The sequence below is a fragment of the Juglans microcarpa x Juglans regia genome, chromosome 7S (assembly GCF_004785595.1).
Source record: "Juglans microcarpa x Juglans regia isolate MS1-56 chromosome 7S, Jm3101_v1.0, whole genome shotgun sequence".
Classification (NCBI taxonomy): Eukaryota; Viridiplantae; Streptophyta; class Magnoliopsida; order Fagales; family Juglandaceae; genus Juglans; species Juglans microcarpa x Juglans regia.
In genome coordinates this window covers 6,271,302-6,289,990 of record NC_054607.1, presented here as the reverse complement: position 1 = coordinate 6,289,990, position 18,689 = coordinate 6,271,302, and the positions used below count along the sequence as shown (strand labels likewise).

Here is an 18,689-nt window from a genome sequence, read left to right as displayed (position 1 = left end):
GTTAGCTTCTTACGTCCCGATTCACATGAGTAAATTCTTCCCATTTTTGTCCTAAAAGCGATTGTATAAAAATAAATTTATAAATTAATATAATTTGATGAAATACTACGTCAGATTATATAGTTATTTTTATTATAAAATAAATATTATCACATTCTATTCTACGATATTTGGAAATCACTATCAAATTCTTTTATGGATTATATAAAATTATATAGATTATAAATTTATTGTAACAATTTTCTAAAAATGCTTTTTGTTAAATTATTCTGTTAAAAAAAATAAAAAATTCTATTCCAGACTCAAATCCACACCCCAAGTGTATCGCTAACCTCAAAATTGTTGCACCAGCCACCCCCAACAAAAACAATACTAGTCTTCCTGTTGAGGGCACTTGCTTTTTTTTTTTCTTTTTTTTTTTTTTAATAATATTGTGAATTTTTTTATTTTTTAAAAATATTTAAAATTTTTAAAAATAATATATAAAAAAAAGAGTAAAATATATATATTTATTTATTTATATATATATATATATATATAGAATTAGGCTACTTGTTGTCCAGAGTAGCCTGCTCATTTTGACCGTTAGTTGTTTTTGTAACTTTTTATTTTTTATTTTTCTAGTCATATTTTTTTAATATATTTAATATTTTTAAAAAAATAAAAATAAAAAATATACCAATACACTTAAAATTACTTCCTTAATTATTAAATAAAAATAAATAAATTTTATTTTCCTAGGCAGTCAAGTGGAACAGTAAGAATAGGTGTATAGAATTTTCCAAATAAAATAACATTAGGAAGAACTCCCAAAGCGGCTGGGGCTCTAGTGTTACTCCCCCAACAAACCCAAAAAATGAAGACATCGTAATAATAATAATATATATATATATATATAAATATAATTAGGACAAGGAGGGAATGTTATAAAGGGAGCAGCAATTTTGGTACCTAAAGGCTAAAACCGTACCCCCGAGTTAGAAATTTCGAGGAATTTTCAGGGCATCCTCGAAGAGAATCAAATGGCAATCGTATTAATTTCAGATTAATAATCAAAAAATGGACAACTCAAAAAAAAAAGGTGCATGAACTGTCATTTGTATGTGACTGGTTTTGGTACAAAAAATAAAAAAATAAAATATTAAAGACGCATTGGAGGAAGTTTCCTAGCATGCACTGGTCTGCCGTCCAAACTGGGTGACCCCTTAATTCCAATACTGCCATTTTTACAACACTTGCTACGAAACAGAAGCTTTTTGACTCAATATGTTCGATAAATGATGCACATTATAAAGGATAACAACTTACCCATTTTGGTTCATTTTAATCGGTCGTGTAGTTGAGCCATATTAATGTTTTGTATTCCAAAATTGGAAGAATTCTCTTTTCCAGCACGCATTTTCCCTCTCTTTTTCATTGTCTTGTTTCACAGTACTAGGGAATGGTATACCCATGAAAATCAGTATCCACGACCTCTCTCATGAGAATTTTGTCATACATACATAATACCACCCAATTGTGTGGATTAGAACACGTGACTTCTCCTTCTATTTTGTGTATAACATTCCATCACACTTCCAAATTCGATGTCCACGGTAGCTGACGCCAGATAATAAGAATTATTCCAACGACTAGTTAATTAATATAAATTAGAGATTAAGGCTGAGAAAAAATGTAATACATAGAGCAAACTCTAAAAATAAACTGGTTTATTCATAAAAATCGAAAACTAGATCTCAAGCCCACAAGCTGGGATTATATAGCTAATAAAATACGAGGAGTGGGGCTACTATGCCGCCCCACTCTTACCGTTGGGCAGTTATTTTTTTTTTATATTTTTTTAATACATTTAAATGTTTTTAAAAAATAAAAAATACACCAATACACTTAAAATCACTTCTTTAATCACTAAGTAAAAAAAAAAATTGCCAAGAGGTCAAATGGAGCGATACAAATGGAAGGGTAAAGTAGTGTTTTCCAAATACGAGATCTTGAAGTTTTTACTCGAAAATGCAAAATCTCAATTATTAAATAAAAATAAAATAAATATTTCGTAAAAAACTTGGCTTAAATTGGAATAAGAATCATCTCTAAAAATAACAGTAAAATATTACATAAAAGGAAAAAATAACAGCAAAATATTGCATAAAAGAAAAAAATAACTTAAAATGATGATTCGAATGGGAAAACAGTTGATTTAAGGACCGAAAGGGGACCACCTAACGGTAGTGCGTGCCCAAAAGGGCATTTCAAATTGGAATAATGCACGATTCTGATATCCATAACTAAATTTATGGCCAAAATACTGATATGTGTACAATATTGTTCAAATTAGCCCAATTTTCACCTTTTTCTGCCAAATTTAATAATATGGAAAAATCTTGTTTTCGATTTCCTCTTGTGGGAGAAATGCAAGCTTAAAGTCTATAATACAGCAAAATTCAACCACGTATTCCTAAGTCTCTAGAGCCAAACCATCACAAATTAATCAGAAATTAGTCAATATATATATATATATAATCAAACGAGAGAGAGATGGTTACAACAGAAAAATTTTGGAATAAACAATTCTTTTTGGTTATGAACAGTAACTCACAAAATTTAAAGAAGAGTTTAGAAATATTGTAGCTCAAAAGTAGAGTTGTGGAATTTTGACTACTTCAATACAGACTATTTCAGTCATAGCTAGATAAAATTTAGAGATGTATTAGCATTTGACTAAGCCAATGTCAATACTCTTAATTAGTCATCTGGCTTCTTTATGCATGCGATGTTATAAAAACCGTATATGGATTTTCTCTAATTTTGTTCTCTAAATAATAGTCATAAAAAGGGTAGAGCCTGTAAATATAATATCGACATTTTGTCGATGTTATAAGTTTTGTTTCAGACCTCCTTGTAGTCATTACACTCGAGGCCCTGGAGGATAGAAGCACACATGCTTTTAAGCAAATCTGGATTAAAATGAGTAATGCTAGAGAGAAGCCATTGTAGCAGTGTACATTTTGCACTCACTGCATGACTGCTTCTAGTTGATTGTTCCCAACACTCACTTGGGGAGATGTGTGGTCTAGATGATGCCACATCATATGTGCAAAATGGATACTTCTAATAGTAACTTCTATCTATATTTATTCTATAAAGAATAGTGCTGTTGTGCGTTCCATTGATATAAATTTCACATTTTCATTTTTAGAAATATTTTAAAAAAATAAAAAAAATATACCAATATACTAAAAATTATTTTTTTAATCATTAAGCCAAAATATATATATATATATATATATATCAATGGTCAAAATGAGGAAGCAAACTCATGGAACATACTACCATTTTTTTATATATAAATATGATTTAGATTGAGTGTGAAAATCTGTATATTCTATTAAGAAAAAAAAAGTTGAAATTAATATAAAAAAATAACTTTTTTATGATAGATAATACTTATTGAAAGAGAGACATGTTACTTACATATAAGGGTGTAACGGGTCCGGTCCGATTCGGTTTTTGACAAAATTTAGGACTGAACTGGTATGTATCGGTTTTACATTTTTCAAAACCGATTACGCCCTGGTTACCCTCCTAAACCGGTATCTTCGGTTTTACCGGTTTCCGGTCCGGTCCAGTTTTTCGGTTTTTTTAAGATGTAAAAATATATAATAAAGTATTACCTCTTATGATAAAATGTTATTAATAATTTAATATATATTTTTTATGTTTAAAGCAAATGATCAATTAAATTTTCATCTTTAAGATTAAACTTTTATTTTATAAATTATAATAACATTATCGTATATATAATTATATTAATAACATATAATCAAACAAATTACAAATGTTCATATTTAAGATTAACATTTCATATTATAATTATATCATATATAAAACTTATATATATATATAATATTGTATATAATATATAAAATTAATTTATATGTATTTTTTTCAACCGATCCGGTCCCGAAAACTACGGAACCGAAACCGGACCGATTCCGGCCGGTTTTTAAAATATAGGAACCGGTTCTAGACTGGACCAGTTCAAAAACTGGACCAACCGATCCGGTTCGGTCTGATTCGATTTTTCGGTTTACCGATTTAAATTTACACCTCTACTTACACATTATTTACTTCCTTGTATCTATCCATGCATATTTTTTATTTGTTAATGCATTGAAAATATTCATCATGCAGAAACTTGATCTAGAAATTAGAATAAAAAAATTATTTTGTATTTTCAGCTAAGATAGCCTGCCATAACATGCATAATTACTAATAAATAACGCAACTGATAGCTAAATCTTTTTATAGACGTTCTCAAGAGTAGGGGCGCTATCTGCCCTCTACGGGGCGGGGCCACCCCTTCCTGGCACCTTGTCCTGCATGAGGCGAAAGGGGAGGTTTTCACCATCGTCCTCCGCCCCTAGAATGCAGGGGCGGGGTGTGGGGCGCCCCAGCTCTGTCTACTTTAAAAAAATATTACATTTTATTTTATTTAAAAATTATTTTTAAATCTAAAAGTAATTAAAAATATATTTTTAGATCCAAATTATAAATTTAAATTTTGTAAATATGATTATAATTTAAAAACTACGTAATTTTTAAATTTGCTAGTGTATATTTTGTGTAAATTATAGTGTATTAATTTTTAAATTATATAATTTTTAAATTTGTCAGTGCATATTTTGTGAACAAGTTTAACAAATTGTAATATATATTTATATATATACAATTTGTAAAATATAAATATATATTTATGTTTATATATATAATATTATATATATATAAATGGAAGCAGGAGCGGGATGAGGTTGGGCCCTCCCCACCACCTGCCCCCACTAGGAACCCTAGAAGTGGGGCCGGGGGGCCAGCCCTCGCATGCGCGAACTGGGTTGCAGCAGGGATAGGGTGGATGGGGGAGGGGTAGCGGAGTGCGGGGCCCCGCTGCCCACCCCTACTCAAGAGGACCGTGTACTTCTATAAAAGAATTTAAATATATATATATATATATATATATATATATATATACAATGAGTTTTATTTTTTATTTTTAGTAATAATATGTTTTAGTGTGAAGTTTCACGTATTACTTTTAAAAAAATTGTAAAGTTTGTCATTAAAATATAATTTTTTATGTGGATATTAGATTTATCTATTTCTTTCAAAAGTAGTGCATTGTGCTTGCATACCAAGCTATATTTGGATGTTGAGATGATCTTGGATCACCTAAGTTAATTTGCAAATGGTAGTATTTTGTGGGTCTTATTGAGATTTATTTAAATATAAATAGGTTGAGATATGTGTTTGAATATATGAAATATGTTGGGATGAATTTAAATTTTTTGTAAAATGTTAAAAAAATAATAAGTCCTATTAATGATTGGTTTGAGATTGATTGAGATAATCTTGATATTCAAACGTAGAATTATCAATGAATTTTTAAATAATATCATTTCTTTATTTTTTTTTATCATTGAATTTTTATATAATATTAAATATTTAATAAATTAAAATTTTGTTTTAATTGTTAAATTTCAAATTCATCAAATTAGGGCTATATTGCTCGTTTTAGAAAAAAGGGGGAAGTGTAGTCATCGAAACCGCGCGGAGAGGGAACGGGGAAGAGAAGAGAAGAAGTCGAAGAAGCAAACCCTAGAAGAAATGGCGGAGAAATTGGCACCGGAGAAGCGCCACAGCTTCGTACACAACGGTCTCTCTCTCTCTCTCTCTCTCTGCTTCCTGAATCTTTTGGTTCTGTTTGATTTTGGTTTCGTCGATTGAAGCTGCGTTCGGATTTTCAGGTCAGAAGGTGTTCGAGTGGGACCAGACTCTGGACGAGGTAAATATGTACATAAGCCTTCCACCTAACGTTCTTTCGAAGCAATTCTACTGCAAGATTCAGTCGAAACAGGTCGAAGTCGGCATCAAGGGCAACCCTCCGTACCTTAATGTCCGTTTCCGTTTCCGTGAAACTGTTTGTTTCTTTTGATTGTGATTTTGCTTTTGATTAAATTGGCTTATATTGGTCGCTTATCTGTTTGAATTATTGGGTTTGGTGTCACAGCACGAGCTTACAAGTCCAGTGAAGACGGACTCTTCTTTCTGGACCATAGGTAATATTTTGTCTTCTTCAAATTATGCTTCTTTGTAGCATGTAAGGGACCGTTTGGTTCGCGAGAAGCTTTAGGTGAAGTAAATAAAGAATAAAGAATTTTAGAGACATATAGGATATCTTTTCTATATTAAAAAATACACGCAGTTTTTTATGGGCTTTTTTTTGCTATTCCTGAAATGAAAACTAAGAGCAGAATCAGGGAACAATGTTTTTAGAGCATGGGTTTTTTTTTTCCCTGCAAATCTCAGCAAGTACTTGGAAAGTTTTTGTATATTTAGTGTTTCTAACATATTCTGCGTTAATCTGGGTTTCGATTGGCAGAGGATGATATAATGCACCTAACACTGCAGAAGAGGGACAAAGGTCAGACCTGGTCTTCACCCATTGTGGGTCAGGGTCAGCTGGATCCTTACGCAACCGATCTTGAGCAAAAGCGTCTCATGCTTCAGAGATTTCAAGAAGAGGTGAAATGATACTTATCCACAATAGATAGTGCAACCTGGACTTATAATACTTGTCAAGTTCACTCTATCGCATGATGAATATGTTGTTCAGGCCACCTAACCAGCTCATTCATATCTGAACGTGAATTTTATCTCAAATCCTTTTTATAAGCAAAAATTTATTTATTTATGATAGTATAAGCAAAAATTTATTAATATCAATAGGCGTAACCAAGTACACTAGGTGTATACAAGAGATAACACCTAGCCCATAATAGAATATACCTAATGACCAATAAGTCCATCCAATATACACCAAGCCCGATTGGGAGAAAACGCTTCTCCCCGCAGCAAAGCAACTGTAACTACTCCAACCCCTTGTTTCCACAAAACTAAGACACCACTCAAAACTCCCTTAGAAGCTACATTCTACATACTACACCCGAAATTAATATTGCACCCCTTCCTACAAGGACGGAGGAAGGCTTGATGCCCTCCCTCTAGTCCTCCCTCGACTTGAACTACCTCCCTTAGTGTTGTAGTTGATTACCCAAGTAAGACGCTTTAACTCCTTGCTCTTCTTAAATCTTGATTTTGTTTCAAGTAGGTGGCCTGCCTCCATAGCAGTGAGTAGTGCTGTGAATTGGTCGCAAATCCTCCACATGTAATCCCCACACACTGCTGTATTTCGTTAACCTTTTGTAGAACCCAATCCGATGATGAACCAGCTAACGGAGGAAAAGATATCAAGGGGACAACATCTTCCCCAGACCCTACTCCCAACTGTGCACCAGGCCCTAAAATTCCTCCTCCCAAGGCACCAACGACAAGCCCAAAATTTCCTCCACAGCATCCCCTGCATTCAAATGCCATAGGTCCACAACAGCACCCTTGTTACTATCACAAGATGCTTGAAGAGATACCGACAAATTGGTTCTCTCTGTCATGAGTGGTGAGGCCATGGTCACCATTGTAGGTTTTGGGTTGACGGCAAATCCACAAATTTCCTTCTCCGATGTGGGTGTTGTCATTTCTTCGGCTAGAGCTAGAGATGCGTCACCCCCTAACGATCCATTCTATGCCACTTCGGCAGACCCTACATCTCCCTCAAGTCTCGGCGTTACACTTAGCTTTGGTGAGGTGCTATCGTTTCTTCAGGGAGAACGCTGACACGTGGCAAAGGACATTCTATTTCAGCTATCTCTACGCCGATACCCGACATAGAACCCACTTTGAATGACCCTGTTTTCCTTTTGATCCTCCACACTCTTTTAGATCTGGTTATAGGGACTGGGCCGAACCTGACTTTCTATTTTCTTTTATTTGATTTTAACGAATTTGAGCTTATCATGGATTCCCTCTTATTGGGCCTTACAACCTTGTTACTTCCAGCTGAAAGCAAGTCAATTTTCATAGATAAAAAAGCAACTGCTACCTCCAATTCGACAAGTTGGTTTTTCATCTCCTTTGTACTAAGCATCTCTCTTTCAGCCATATTGCCATAGTCAGACTCCTGCTAGTTCTGACCTTGCATGGTCTGCATAGTCTCCAAGCCACTTTCACAATTAGGACTGTTCATCTAGGTTCCAACCTGGGAACCCATGTATACTTGAGCCAGAACCCGGGTTTCAAACTCGGGCCGGGTTTTGGCCCGGGTTTCAAACTCGGGCCGGGTTTTGACCCGGGTTTGCCCAGGTCAGACCCGAGCCGAAAAAAAACCCGGATTCCAAACCTGGTTTTTATTTTTATTTTTTATTTACATATAAAAGCCTGCATCATTCAGATCTATACTTCGCACCAACAGAAGCAACCTGCCTATTCAAATCTTCACCTAATTTCTTCATATTAATAGTTTTATATTATATAAAAATCGAACGAGCAAAAGTAAAAGTCATTAGAAAAAACATACAGAGAGAGAGAGAGAGAGAGAGAGAGAGAGAGAGAGAGAGAGAGAGAGTCATGCTGGCTCGAAGAAAACGAAAAGAGCATGAATAAAGGTGTGGTGCTCTCTGCAGACGGACGATTAGTAATGGCAGCGAGCAGTGATGCCTTAGAGATGGTCTCAGAGGAGTCAGAGAAAAAGGAGGCAAACGATGAAAGGCTAAAGACATCGCTAGAAAAGTGGGTTCTTGAATCGAGGAAAGGATGTGGTTTCTCGGAGACTTCGATTGCTTAGAGAAAATCGCCTTCTTGTCCTTTGTATGCTTTGCTTGATGTGACTTGACAGCTTCAAAAGCTATAACAATTATTGGGAAGGCATTGGTTATCTCATAGACACGATCTGCTATCAAAGAAACCAAAAGCTGAATTCCAAGTCAAAAAGACCTGGGTACCCGGGTTTCAAACCCGTACGGTCCGGCTTTTGGCAACCCGGGTTCCTGACTGGGCCAGGATGAACAGTCTTATTCACAGTTTCCCTTCTTGCCCCTGGGATCAAATTGAGTAGCCAAAGCTTGTGTATTTATGCCTTACCCTGTGTCTTTGGCCAGTACTAGTTTCACCTGTCTTCCTGGGTCCAAACTATCTTTCGGTGGGCTGTTAGGGAGTGATTAACCCAATGAGGCAAGCTTCAGGGAAGGATGATTATCATTAATATAATTTGAATCAAACTACTCATAAGTTGACTGTAGCATCATAAGTAGGTTCAGGCTGCGTGTAATGTGTAAAATTTAAGGATGCTAGTCTTCACATAGAGCTGAAACATCGGTTCTGATCACAGGAGAGAGAAATGTTCTACCTTTTCAAATAAGTTGCTGACTTTTGCTCTAGCCATTTCCTCGTGTTAAAATATGAAGGGACATTAGAAACATCCATATGCAGTTGGGTGAACGGTTCTGTTTTTAATAAATATTGACTATTTCTTTCAATTCCACCTTAGATCTTTGATAATTATTCATTTGGTGGCTAATGCCTCCATGTGTGTCAACCGACTCCATTAAATTCTTGACATGGTTGGTAACATAGTACTCTTTTCCCGTTTCTTCAATTCTATTTCTCTCTGCAGAACCCAGGTTTCGACTTCTCGCAAGCACAATTTTCCGGGGCCTGTCCTGATCCAAGGACTTTTATGGGTGGGGTGCGGACTGGTTGACAATCTTGGTATGATGCATTGCTTCTTAAATTTGTATATGTAAGATATAGTAAATGAAATGATCTTTATCTTATTCCCAACTTAGGTTTAACTGTGATAATGTGATTAGTTTATCTCCAAAGTCCTCATGCAAAGCGCTGTAAGAACTTAATTAACATTAAATGGAATATGTTGTGGCTTATTTATTCTAATTGGCTGTTCCTCATTACAAATGTAACGTAAAGGATTCCCATGTTTCAACCCTGTGTTCCTGACAATACGAGTTAAAAGCTTGTGTATTAGAAGTTATAAACTGGATCCTGGGTCTAAGACTTCAGGTTAGGAAGCAGCAGTGTACTTGCGAGGGTGAGTTAATGCTCTTTGCCTGTGCCCTGAAACACAAGAAAATTAAGCAAATGCTTTTCAAAGTAATTATTTTCTATTATACCCATCTAATATAGCAAAACATCGTGAACCACAAATGTAGGTTAAAAAAAAAAAAACCAAAGGGAAGAATCATATTCCTTCGTGAAGCATCGGTAAACAAACTAGAATCGTGTTCCATGAGTATCGTGTTGTGTTCTGACAGCATATATTATCGTGTTGCGATAGAATATTATTTTTTAATAATCTTATTATTTTATAATTTGAAAAAGATGAATTGTTTGTTATATTTTATATAGAAATTTAAAAATTTTGTAATGATGAGATGAGATGAGATAGTTTTTGTATTTAAACGAGCTGTAAACATGAGTACTCATACATCCATAAATGAATTATATAAAATAATTTTACAAATTGACGTGATTTTATTTAATTTATTAGATCTATTTTATAATAAAAGTAATTTTACAATCGGGTAAATAATATTAAGTTACATTAGTTTATAAAATTATTTTTATATAATTCTTTTGTAACTAGAGTATTTTCCTTTAACGTTACTCCATGGTATTTTAAATGCCAACAATGGATTCTTTCATGTACGAACCGGGTTAGATGGAAGATTCAGCAGTGGATGCCGTATTCTCACTATCTATGCAGTTCTAATTTTTGATTAGTAGTGAAATTGTTTAAATTGAGATTTTTTTTTAGGTTTTAGAAAAGAAGAGAAAAACAAATTGAATAAAAGTAATATAAAGTTCAAAAATTGTTTGAATATAATTTTTTATTTGAGGTTTGGAAATATTGTATTGTTTGTTGTGTTTTTTTTTTTTTTAAGTTTGATAAAGTTGTAATGATTAAATAATGATTAGATAAAAGAATTGGAGATTTAAAATTGAAAAATATTTTATGATGGTGATGTTTAGGAACAAAATATAACAGATAAGAATACTTTTATGGATAATAATAGACTTACAATATTTTTACCACAACTTTACTATTCTTAGTATATTTGTTTTTTTTTTTTTCTTTGAAGTGTTTTTTTAATATCTTTAATTATTAAGAAGAAAATTAAAAAATATATAATTTTACTAAAAGTCACTTTTTTAATTATTAAGTAAAAGAAAAATTTTAAAAATATAAAAAAAAGTAATAGAATAATTTTATTTCCAAATAAGCCCGCTCAAACCAAGACGGTACCGATGTTTAACATCACTACAAATGGCACGGACTCTGGAAATGAGTAATGTTGTATGAAAAAAGAGAGAGAGAACTTATCGAGTGTGTCCGGCATTAGTCTAAAAGGATAGTGAAGTTGGTAAGATGAAAGAGGTGGATCCAAGCGTCTTTACCTTATCGTTTGGGCTATTTATAGACTTTATAGTTGGAGGGTTCCCTCTGCCTTTGTTATGGACCACTAAACTATAGTTCCTCACGAGTCAGAATCGCCAATCTCGCACGGTATTGTGTTTGGGTCATATTAAATGTGAGACACTTGGACTGATGCATTGAATGCTTCTCCTAATAGCTCTTCCAATAATTGATATGAATGCTTTGTTTCCTCCTCTGTTTGGATGATGTTATCTTCCCTCTTGCTGTCACCGTTTCTAGTCAAGACATGTTAGCTTCGATTAGTATCTTACCAACGTAAGGTCCGTTTGTTTTCAGAGATGAAATAAGATGAGATGAGATTAAAGTTAAAAAGTTAAATAAAATAATATTAGAATATATTTTTTAATATTATTTTTATTTTGGAATTTAAAAAAAATTGAATTTTTTATTTTATTTTTTGTGAAGATTTGAGAAAGTTGTAATGATGAGGTGAGATAAGATGTTTTTCGAAAACAAACAAGGCCGTGTGGGCGGGGAATAGCTGCTTGGTCATCCCTCCTTGTGATCTCTCTCTCTCTCTCTCTCAACTTCCAATCTTTCATTGAATCATCTTTCCAATTCTTGTTTTTCTTTTGCTTCGAATCTTTTGGCTTATGGTTGATCAAGTCCGACAGAAATGACAAATCTGATTAGAAGGAAATAAGAGTTTTATATAATATTTCTAATAAGTCGGTCTATATCTAATAAGGTGCTCGGTCATAGGTTGAAATTAGCATAGTTTCTTCGCATATAATTAGTCAAAAGATAAATTACATGAATTATTCTAATATTTTATTTGAATAATTTTTTTTTCCTCAACAAGATGGATTCATTCATTCATAATAAAAACTGTCCTTACGGTATTAAAGAAAGCTAAATTAAACTGTACATCATCAGCTAGTGCATAATAAAAGGAGGATCCTTTTCGTTGTGAAAGTCCAACATGCGGGGTGGAATAAAGGAAATAGGTATGCTTCCATACAAGTTCTTGAAAGCTACCCACTGCGCAATGGAAAGCGCGCATGAATTCTGATCTCGATATATCTTACTAGTGTGCCAGCTTTCTAATGAATTTAGTGAAAATTTAGTGTCGTTGACTGTAGGTTGAATGGTCCAATCTTCTACTTTCTCAAGATCATTTGCCCCTTGCAAAGCCACTAGTGAATCACCTGCAATAACTAATTTTTTTATATTGCTGTGTCTAGGTTCCTCTATTCCAATGTTCATCGCAGTGGCTTCTCCCAGATTTGGGTTATGACTGTCAATATGCTTTATAGTGACAAAAATTGGATAGCCATCTTCTGATCTGCATATTGCTGCTGATGTGCTACTTGTTTGTCTAACTGCTACATCAAATAATAGAGTGCAATGTCCATTTGGTGTAGCTCTCCAATCATGACTTTCATTCACCTTTTTTATGTCCCGTGCATTACAGTGTTCCTTATAAATTCTCAAGATGCTAGAAATAAAATTATCAATATTTGGAATTAATGACTCATGAACAATTTTATTTCTTAAAAACCAGATATTGTCCATAGCATTGATAGCAAAAATTTGAAAGTCTTGCTCCTCTCTTGCCAAAATATTCAACTTATTTGTGGGGGAAATGATGCATTCAATCCAATCACAAATTTCATAGTTAGCAAAATGTATTATACCCAAGAGCCAAGGTGACTGCCTCCAATGAATTCTATGAAAGGGCAAGTAAAGAACAAATGTGATTGAGTCACTTCCTCATTGTTGCATATAGGACACTGCGTTTCTTCTTCTGTTAGAGGTGTAAATCTTTTCACCAAGGATTTTGTTGGAATTATGTTATTTAGAATTTTCCAGCAAAGCAACTTTAATCTGCCTTGAATTTTAATTTTCCAAAGATTTTTCTAAATGTTTGATTGCACCTACAGTGGATTGGAATTCATGGTGATGGCAGCATAGGTAGATTTCACTAAGAAATTTCCAGAAGAATGGTGCATCCATCTGAGTTTATTCTCCTGTTTATGAAAATCAGTTTGAGCTAAAGGAATTTTTAGAATTTAAGTCACAATATCAAGGTGGAAAAGGGCTTGTAAATGGAGGATGTTCCATCTTCTAGATTCTTCCATTGTAAGCTTAGAGTCAACTAGTGTCCTATCCAAGATGATGGAGCTGTTCTTTGGAGTTGGCTTGAAATTCAAATGAGTTGGGATCCATGAATTAGACCACACCTTTGTGCTTCTGCCATTATTTATTTGATAGCACACACTCTGTTTCAAGAAATCTATTTGCTTTAAGATGCATTTCCAGATCCAAGAGTCTGAAGCTTTTGGAAGAATATCAAAAAAATTTGGAATTTTCTACATATTTTTCAGACAGAACAGTTTTCCAAGTGGCGTTGCTCTCATTAAACATGTTCCAACCTAATTTACACAGGAGGGCTTTATTGAAATCTGAGGTCAATCTAAGACCAAGACCTCTAATGGATTTGGGTTTGCATATTAATTTCCAAGATTTAGGTGTGAAGTTTTTTGATTTTTTAATTGTGAATTCCTACCAAAACTTTGAGAAGGCTTTGTGACTGTTTTTGGGATCAAGAGAGTGGACATAACATAAGATGAGATGAAATTAACAACAGAACAAATTAAAGTTGTTCTACTAGCTTGAGGGATAACATTTTGCTTCCAACTTGTCAATTTTTCAAAATTTCTTTCTCGAAGATCTTCAAAATGAATTTGAATGATACTCTCACATTCTATCATCTTTCAAAAGTTACTTCTCGACCGTCGATGTAATTTATTTTATTTAAAAAAATATATAATTAAATAATTATTTTAATAAATTCAAATCCATTAAAAAATAAATTCATCAATATAGACTCAAAATTGATTAACAATAGTAATAAAATAAAAAGTTATTTTTATTAAAAAAAAAAAAAAAATTCTGGTCTCTTCACTCTGCTCCGTTCACGAAAGCATCACATTCACGCGCTTACTTGTTCGTTCTTTTTAAAGGAATAGTAACAAAAAACAACACTCGCGTCGTACACTTTTGACTTTCCTAAGGTTCGCACACCAAAGCAAACAACAGAGATCGTCAGACTTCAGTCTGAGGCCTGATTCCTTCCCCATCTCCACACCCCCGTGGCTCTCCATATAAATGTCTCTCTCCGGCACTTCCCATTAGTCACTGCTCCATACAGACACGACCACCACCACACCGATTCCATTTTTGTCTCTCTCTGCTTCTATCTTTCCTGTTTTTTCTGTTGAGTTTTAATGGTTTCTCTCACCCATGACCCCTAACCTCTCCCTCAGATCTCACAATCGAATTACGATCCCAATCAGTCATGGGGAGAGACCAAAGAGGTCCAGAAATCACGCAACCAAGTGTTCTCTCTCTCCGTGGTCTGATTGCAGGCAACTACTGCCACGACGTTCTGATCAGGGACGGCGTCGTTGTGGGCGAGACGTTAGGTGGGGCCTCCTCTTTCATCTCCGCCGTGCTCGGCGGCCTTTCGGTTCCGTACAATCTGGTCTCCAAGGTTGGGCCGGACTTTGCCTATGTGACCGATCGTAGCCCGATTGTGATACCCACCTCGAGAACCACTCTCTTCCACGCGCATTTCGACTCGTGGGTCGGCGGGAACGGACACCAGGATCGGGTCCTGAAACGGGTCTCCGCATGTGACCCCATTTGGCCGTCGGATCTACCGCAAACGAGGTTCGATTTCGGTATGGCGGTCGGTGTCGGCGGCGAGATATCGCCCGAGACCCTGGAGAAGATGCTTGAGATTTGCAATGTGGTGTTCGTGGATATCCAGGCCCTGATTCGGGAATTTGACGACGTCGATGGGACCGTAAGGCTCGTGGGGCTGAAGGAAAGCGGGTTCTTTCGCCTGTTGCCACGTATTGCGTTCCTGAAGGCATCGGAGGAGGAGGCGGTGTTCCTGGACATGGAGGAGGCGAGGAAACGGTGCTGTGTGGTGGTAACGCATGGAAAGGAAGGGTGCACGGTGTATTGGAAGGACGGGCAATTGGAAATCTCCCCGTTTGCGGCGAACCAGGTCGACCCAACGGGTGCTGGGGATAGTTTTCTTGGAGGGTTTGTGGCGGGACTGGTTCATGGGTTGGCTGTGCCTGATGCTGCGTTGGTGGGGAATTTGTTTGGATCGCTCGCTGTTGGGCAAATTGGGTTGCCCACGTTTGATTCGAGGTTGTTGCAGGTTTGTTCATAAGAAACAGTTTCCTTGGATTCAACTTTAAAACAAAACTAATTGATTAGATACAATCTTTTGGAGCTCAGCTTTCTGAGTGTAGGTTGACATGGTGGTTTTGAGAGCTTTCATGTTCCTTATTGCTTAGATTCTAGTTGCATGCATATAAGTAACTTGTAGAGATATCGACCATCTCAAAAGAGTACAAATGAGAATTAGTTTCAGACGTTTGTGATGTGGCAACTAGTATTCTTTCTACGTGATAGAACATGGAATAAATGAACTCTTCTTCGTTTTCTCTTGTTTTTGGTTGGTGCTATTGAGACTGGGGCTTTGGTGTGGAAATCACTAACACTTGGATTAGGCTATTGGGATAATGTATCACCCGAATTTAATTACAAAATTCTTTGATTTAGTATGATTAACTTCATAGGTATGGTATAATACAACCATGGCTTTCCTTTCTCCATACAGAGAGTGAAGGATGAGGTGCAGAGGAGGAAGATGCAGTGCATCAGCCGGGATGCCGAGACGAGGTTCTGGAAGCCAGCAGGCCATGAAGAGTTTCATGCATCACTAGGTGCAGCCAAGCTAATACCCTCGTCATGTGTGGTTCAGGAATGTCAATGGGATCTTCCAAGCTCTCCTCCCAGAGCAGTGGAACAGGCTATCCTCCCGCGGTATGTTGAGGATAAAAACCATGACATGGAGATTTGAGAGCCAAAGGGCACATTCCTGTATCAGATACTTGAGAGCAAGCATAAGCTCTGTTTGCACCGAGTATTTTTTAGTTTCTTAGAAGATGGGGAAATCAATCCATGACAAATTAAGCGAGTAATTATTAATAAAAAATTCTATTTATCATTCTTACACTATATATTATATTTTATTTTTTTCTCTTATTAAATGTGTGGTATGTAGATGATAATGAGAATAACTCAATTAGTTTAAGAAAACTGAAAAACAAAATGAAAAAAAAGAAAAGGTATTTTGTATGGTATATGAGAATTATGAGTAGCCTCATTATTAATTGGCTAGCTGCTTAGTTTTGTGCCTGTCAGTGGGATGGGATCCAACATGTCGTCCTCAGTTTCCCTCAAAATTCAATGGTCTTTATTCTGGTCTAAATAATAATAGAAAAGAGAAGATACAACTACGATGGTATTCCACAAAATAAATTAAAAATTGATATAATTTTATATGATATATTTTTATAATTTAACATCTTACATTAAATCACGTCAATTTATAGATTTATATTTGTTGAGTTTTTTTTTTTTTTGTAGCTAAAGCAATTCTTGATAGAAAATTGTTGTTTTACCAGACATCTTTCATGGTATCAAATAATTAGTAGATAGATAAAAATAAAAATAAATAATTTTAGAGAATCTCTTTTAAACCATATTTGCAACAAATCCAAAAAGATGTTTTCCAAAATTGAAAATACACCTCCAATTTTGAGCTCTCTCTACGATTTTTAAAATGTTTGGCTCTCTCTTCATTTGTTCCGAAGGGATGGGAGAAGGAAAAATTGCTATTTGAACTTCATCCTATTCATTTAAGAGAGATAGATGGAAACATGCTCAGTATCATTTGATTAAATAGTTGACCCATCTACTTGCTGTTTGAAGAAACCCTCCATTTCAATTGGTATTTTTTCATAAAAAATAAACATGAGATAACAAGTATTGTTAGAATATATATTTATACATTTCTCTCCCTCCCCCTCTCTTTTTTTATTATATATTTTTCTCCCTACTTTCATCTCTCTTTTTCTCTCTGTTTTTTATTTATTTAATTTCTATGTAAATAAATAAGAAATCTGGATAAGTTGTTGGATGTACTCTTAAAAAATGGTTAAGAAAAAATAAAATTTGATTAATTATTTTAGATAAAAACATAGACAAATCATTGGAAATGCTTTATATTTTTAATGGTAATACTACTTATCATCCTTTTTGTTATTATCTTCTCACCATCTCATAATATGATATTTAATTATTGATAATTATTTTGAATAATTTTTTTCATCAGCCACTATTCACTACCTCACACTCTATGAAAAATACCCAAATTTTTATGAAAAAAAAAAAAAAGAAAAAGCTGTCAGATATGAGATGTATGGGTGAATAATAGCTAATTTATAGCAAAGCACAATTATTTTTTATGTTCTATTGAGAAATATTTAAATGATAAAAAATACAAAAAATATAATTTTTTTTCTCTTTAAGGATGAAATCATGAACATTGCCTTTTTATCCGGAGTCATGCTAAAAGGTGAATAATTTAAAGTTAAAAAAAAAAAAAAAATGGAAATGAGACGTGTGGCTGCTGAGTCCACTCTCCAATCAAACTCACCTTTTACTTGTCAAACAAAAAAGAAAAAGACATTTTCCAAATATGTCGAAACAGAGTTTTCACAGTGGTTGTTGCTACGTCCACAGAGGATTCCTACATCCTCTACCGATCAGTTAAAACCTTTTTATTTTTTATTTTTTTTACTTTTACTTTCAGCATTTTTTAAAACTATTTAGATATTTTTTAAAATAAAAAATAAATCACATATTCATTTAAAAATACTTATTTAAAAAAAAATTTATTTCCCTATCACAATAGAATAATAGACCCCCCCTTCCCGGGAACTTCACCCCCAAAGCATTTTCATACACTTTTTTATTTTTTATTTTTTATATCACCCCATCTAATTAAATGTTCAAATATTTGTTTTTGATTCCCTTATCATTGTCATTGTACCATTTTGAGGTATTTTTCTTTTTTATTTTTTCCTTAAAAAACAAAATTGAGTGATATAATGTGTGATATTAAATTTATAGAGCACGGTAATTCTAAGAGCTTTACATCACATACTGTTTACATGATATATTTTAATTTAATAGATAAATTTTGAATTTTGAATCTTATAAATTAATATTACCATTTAAATGATATAGATAATGTATTTTACACACTGATTAGAAAATATAATAATTCTAAATTTATATTCCTATATAAAGTAGTACTAAAACTATATATTTATTTTAAGAAAAGATCTTACAAAATGATATGATAAATTCTCACTTTAAATATTTAAAATTGTGCATGCATGGTTTGCATGTAATTCAA

At 34.1% G+C, this 18,689-nt stretch overlaps 2 protein-coding genes across 2 annotated transcripts; both read left to right on the top strand.

Annotated features, from left to right (window-relative positions):
- The first annotated feature begins 5,554 nt into the window (after positions 1-5,554).
- LOC121240532 (nudC domain-containing protein 2-like) lies at positions 5,555-9,837 on the top strand. The gene is made up of 5 exons (XM_041137986.1): positions 5,555-5,707; positions 5,799-5,947; positions 6,062-6,110; positions 6,434-6,576; positions 9,560-9,837. Exons 1-5 carry the CDS (start codon positions 5,659-5,661, stop codon positions 9,644-9,646), a joined length of 477 nt encoding a protein of 158 aa, XP_040993920.1. The 5' UTR covers positions 5,555-5,658; the 3' UTR covers positions 9,647-9,837.
- Positions 9,838-14,391: 4,554 nt separating this feature from the next.
- Positions 14,392-16,425, top strand: LOC121240531 (inositol 3-kinase-like). The gene is made up of 2 exons (XM_041137985.1): positions 14,392-15,575; positions 16,041-16,425. The coding sequence occupies exons 1-2, from the start codon at positions 14,700-14,702 to the stop codon at positions 16,281-16,283; spliced, it is 1,119 nt and encodes a 372-aa protein (XP_040993919.1). The 5' UTR covers positions 14,392-14,699; the 3' UTR covers positions 16,284-16,425.
- Positions 16,426-18,689: the final 2,264 nt, after the last annotated feature.

What these genes read in the sequence shown, in the direction of transcription:
- LOC121240531 (XM_041137985.1), top strand. Translation starts at nt 14,700, where the DNA reads ATGGGGAGAGACCAAAGAGGTCCAGAAATCACGCAACCAAGTGTTCTC. An exon ending in TTGATTCGAGGTTGTTGCAG is followed by an intron (nt 15,576 to 16,040) that starts GTTTGTTCATAA and finishes TTCTCCATACAG; the next exon opens with AGAGTGAAGGATGAGGTGCA.
- LOC121240532 (XM_041137986.1), top strand. Translation starts at nt 5,659, where the DNA reads ATGGCGGAGAAATTGGCACCGGAGAAGCGCCACAGCTTCGTACACAAC. An exon ending in CTCTTCTTTCTGGACCATAG is followed by an intron (nt 6,111 to 6,433) that starts GTAATATTTTGT and finishes TTCGATTGGCAG; the next exon opens with AGGATGATATAATGCACCTA. An exon ending in TTCAGAGATTTCAAGAAGAG is followed by an intron (nt 6,577 to 9,559) that starts GTGAAATGATAC and finishes TTCTCTCTGCAG; the next exon opens with AACCCAGGTTTCGACTTCTC.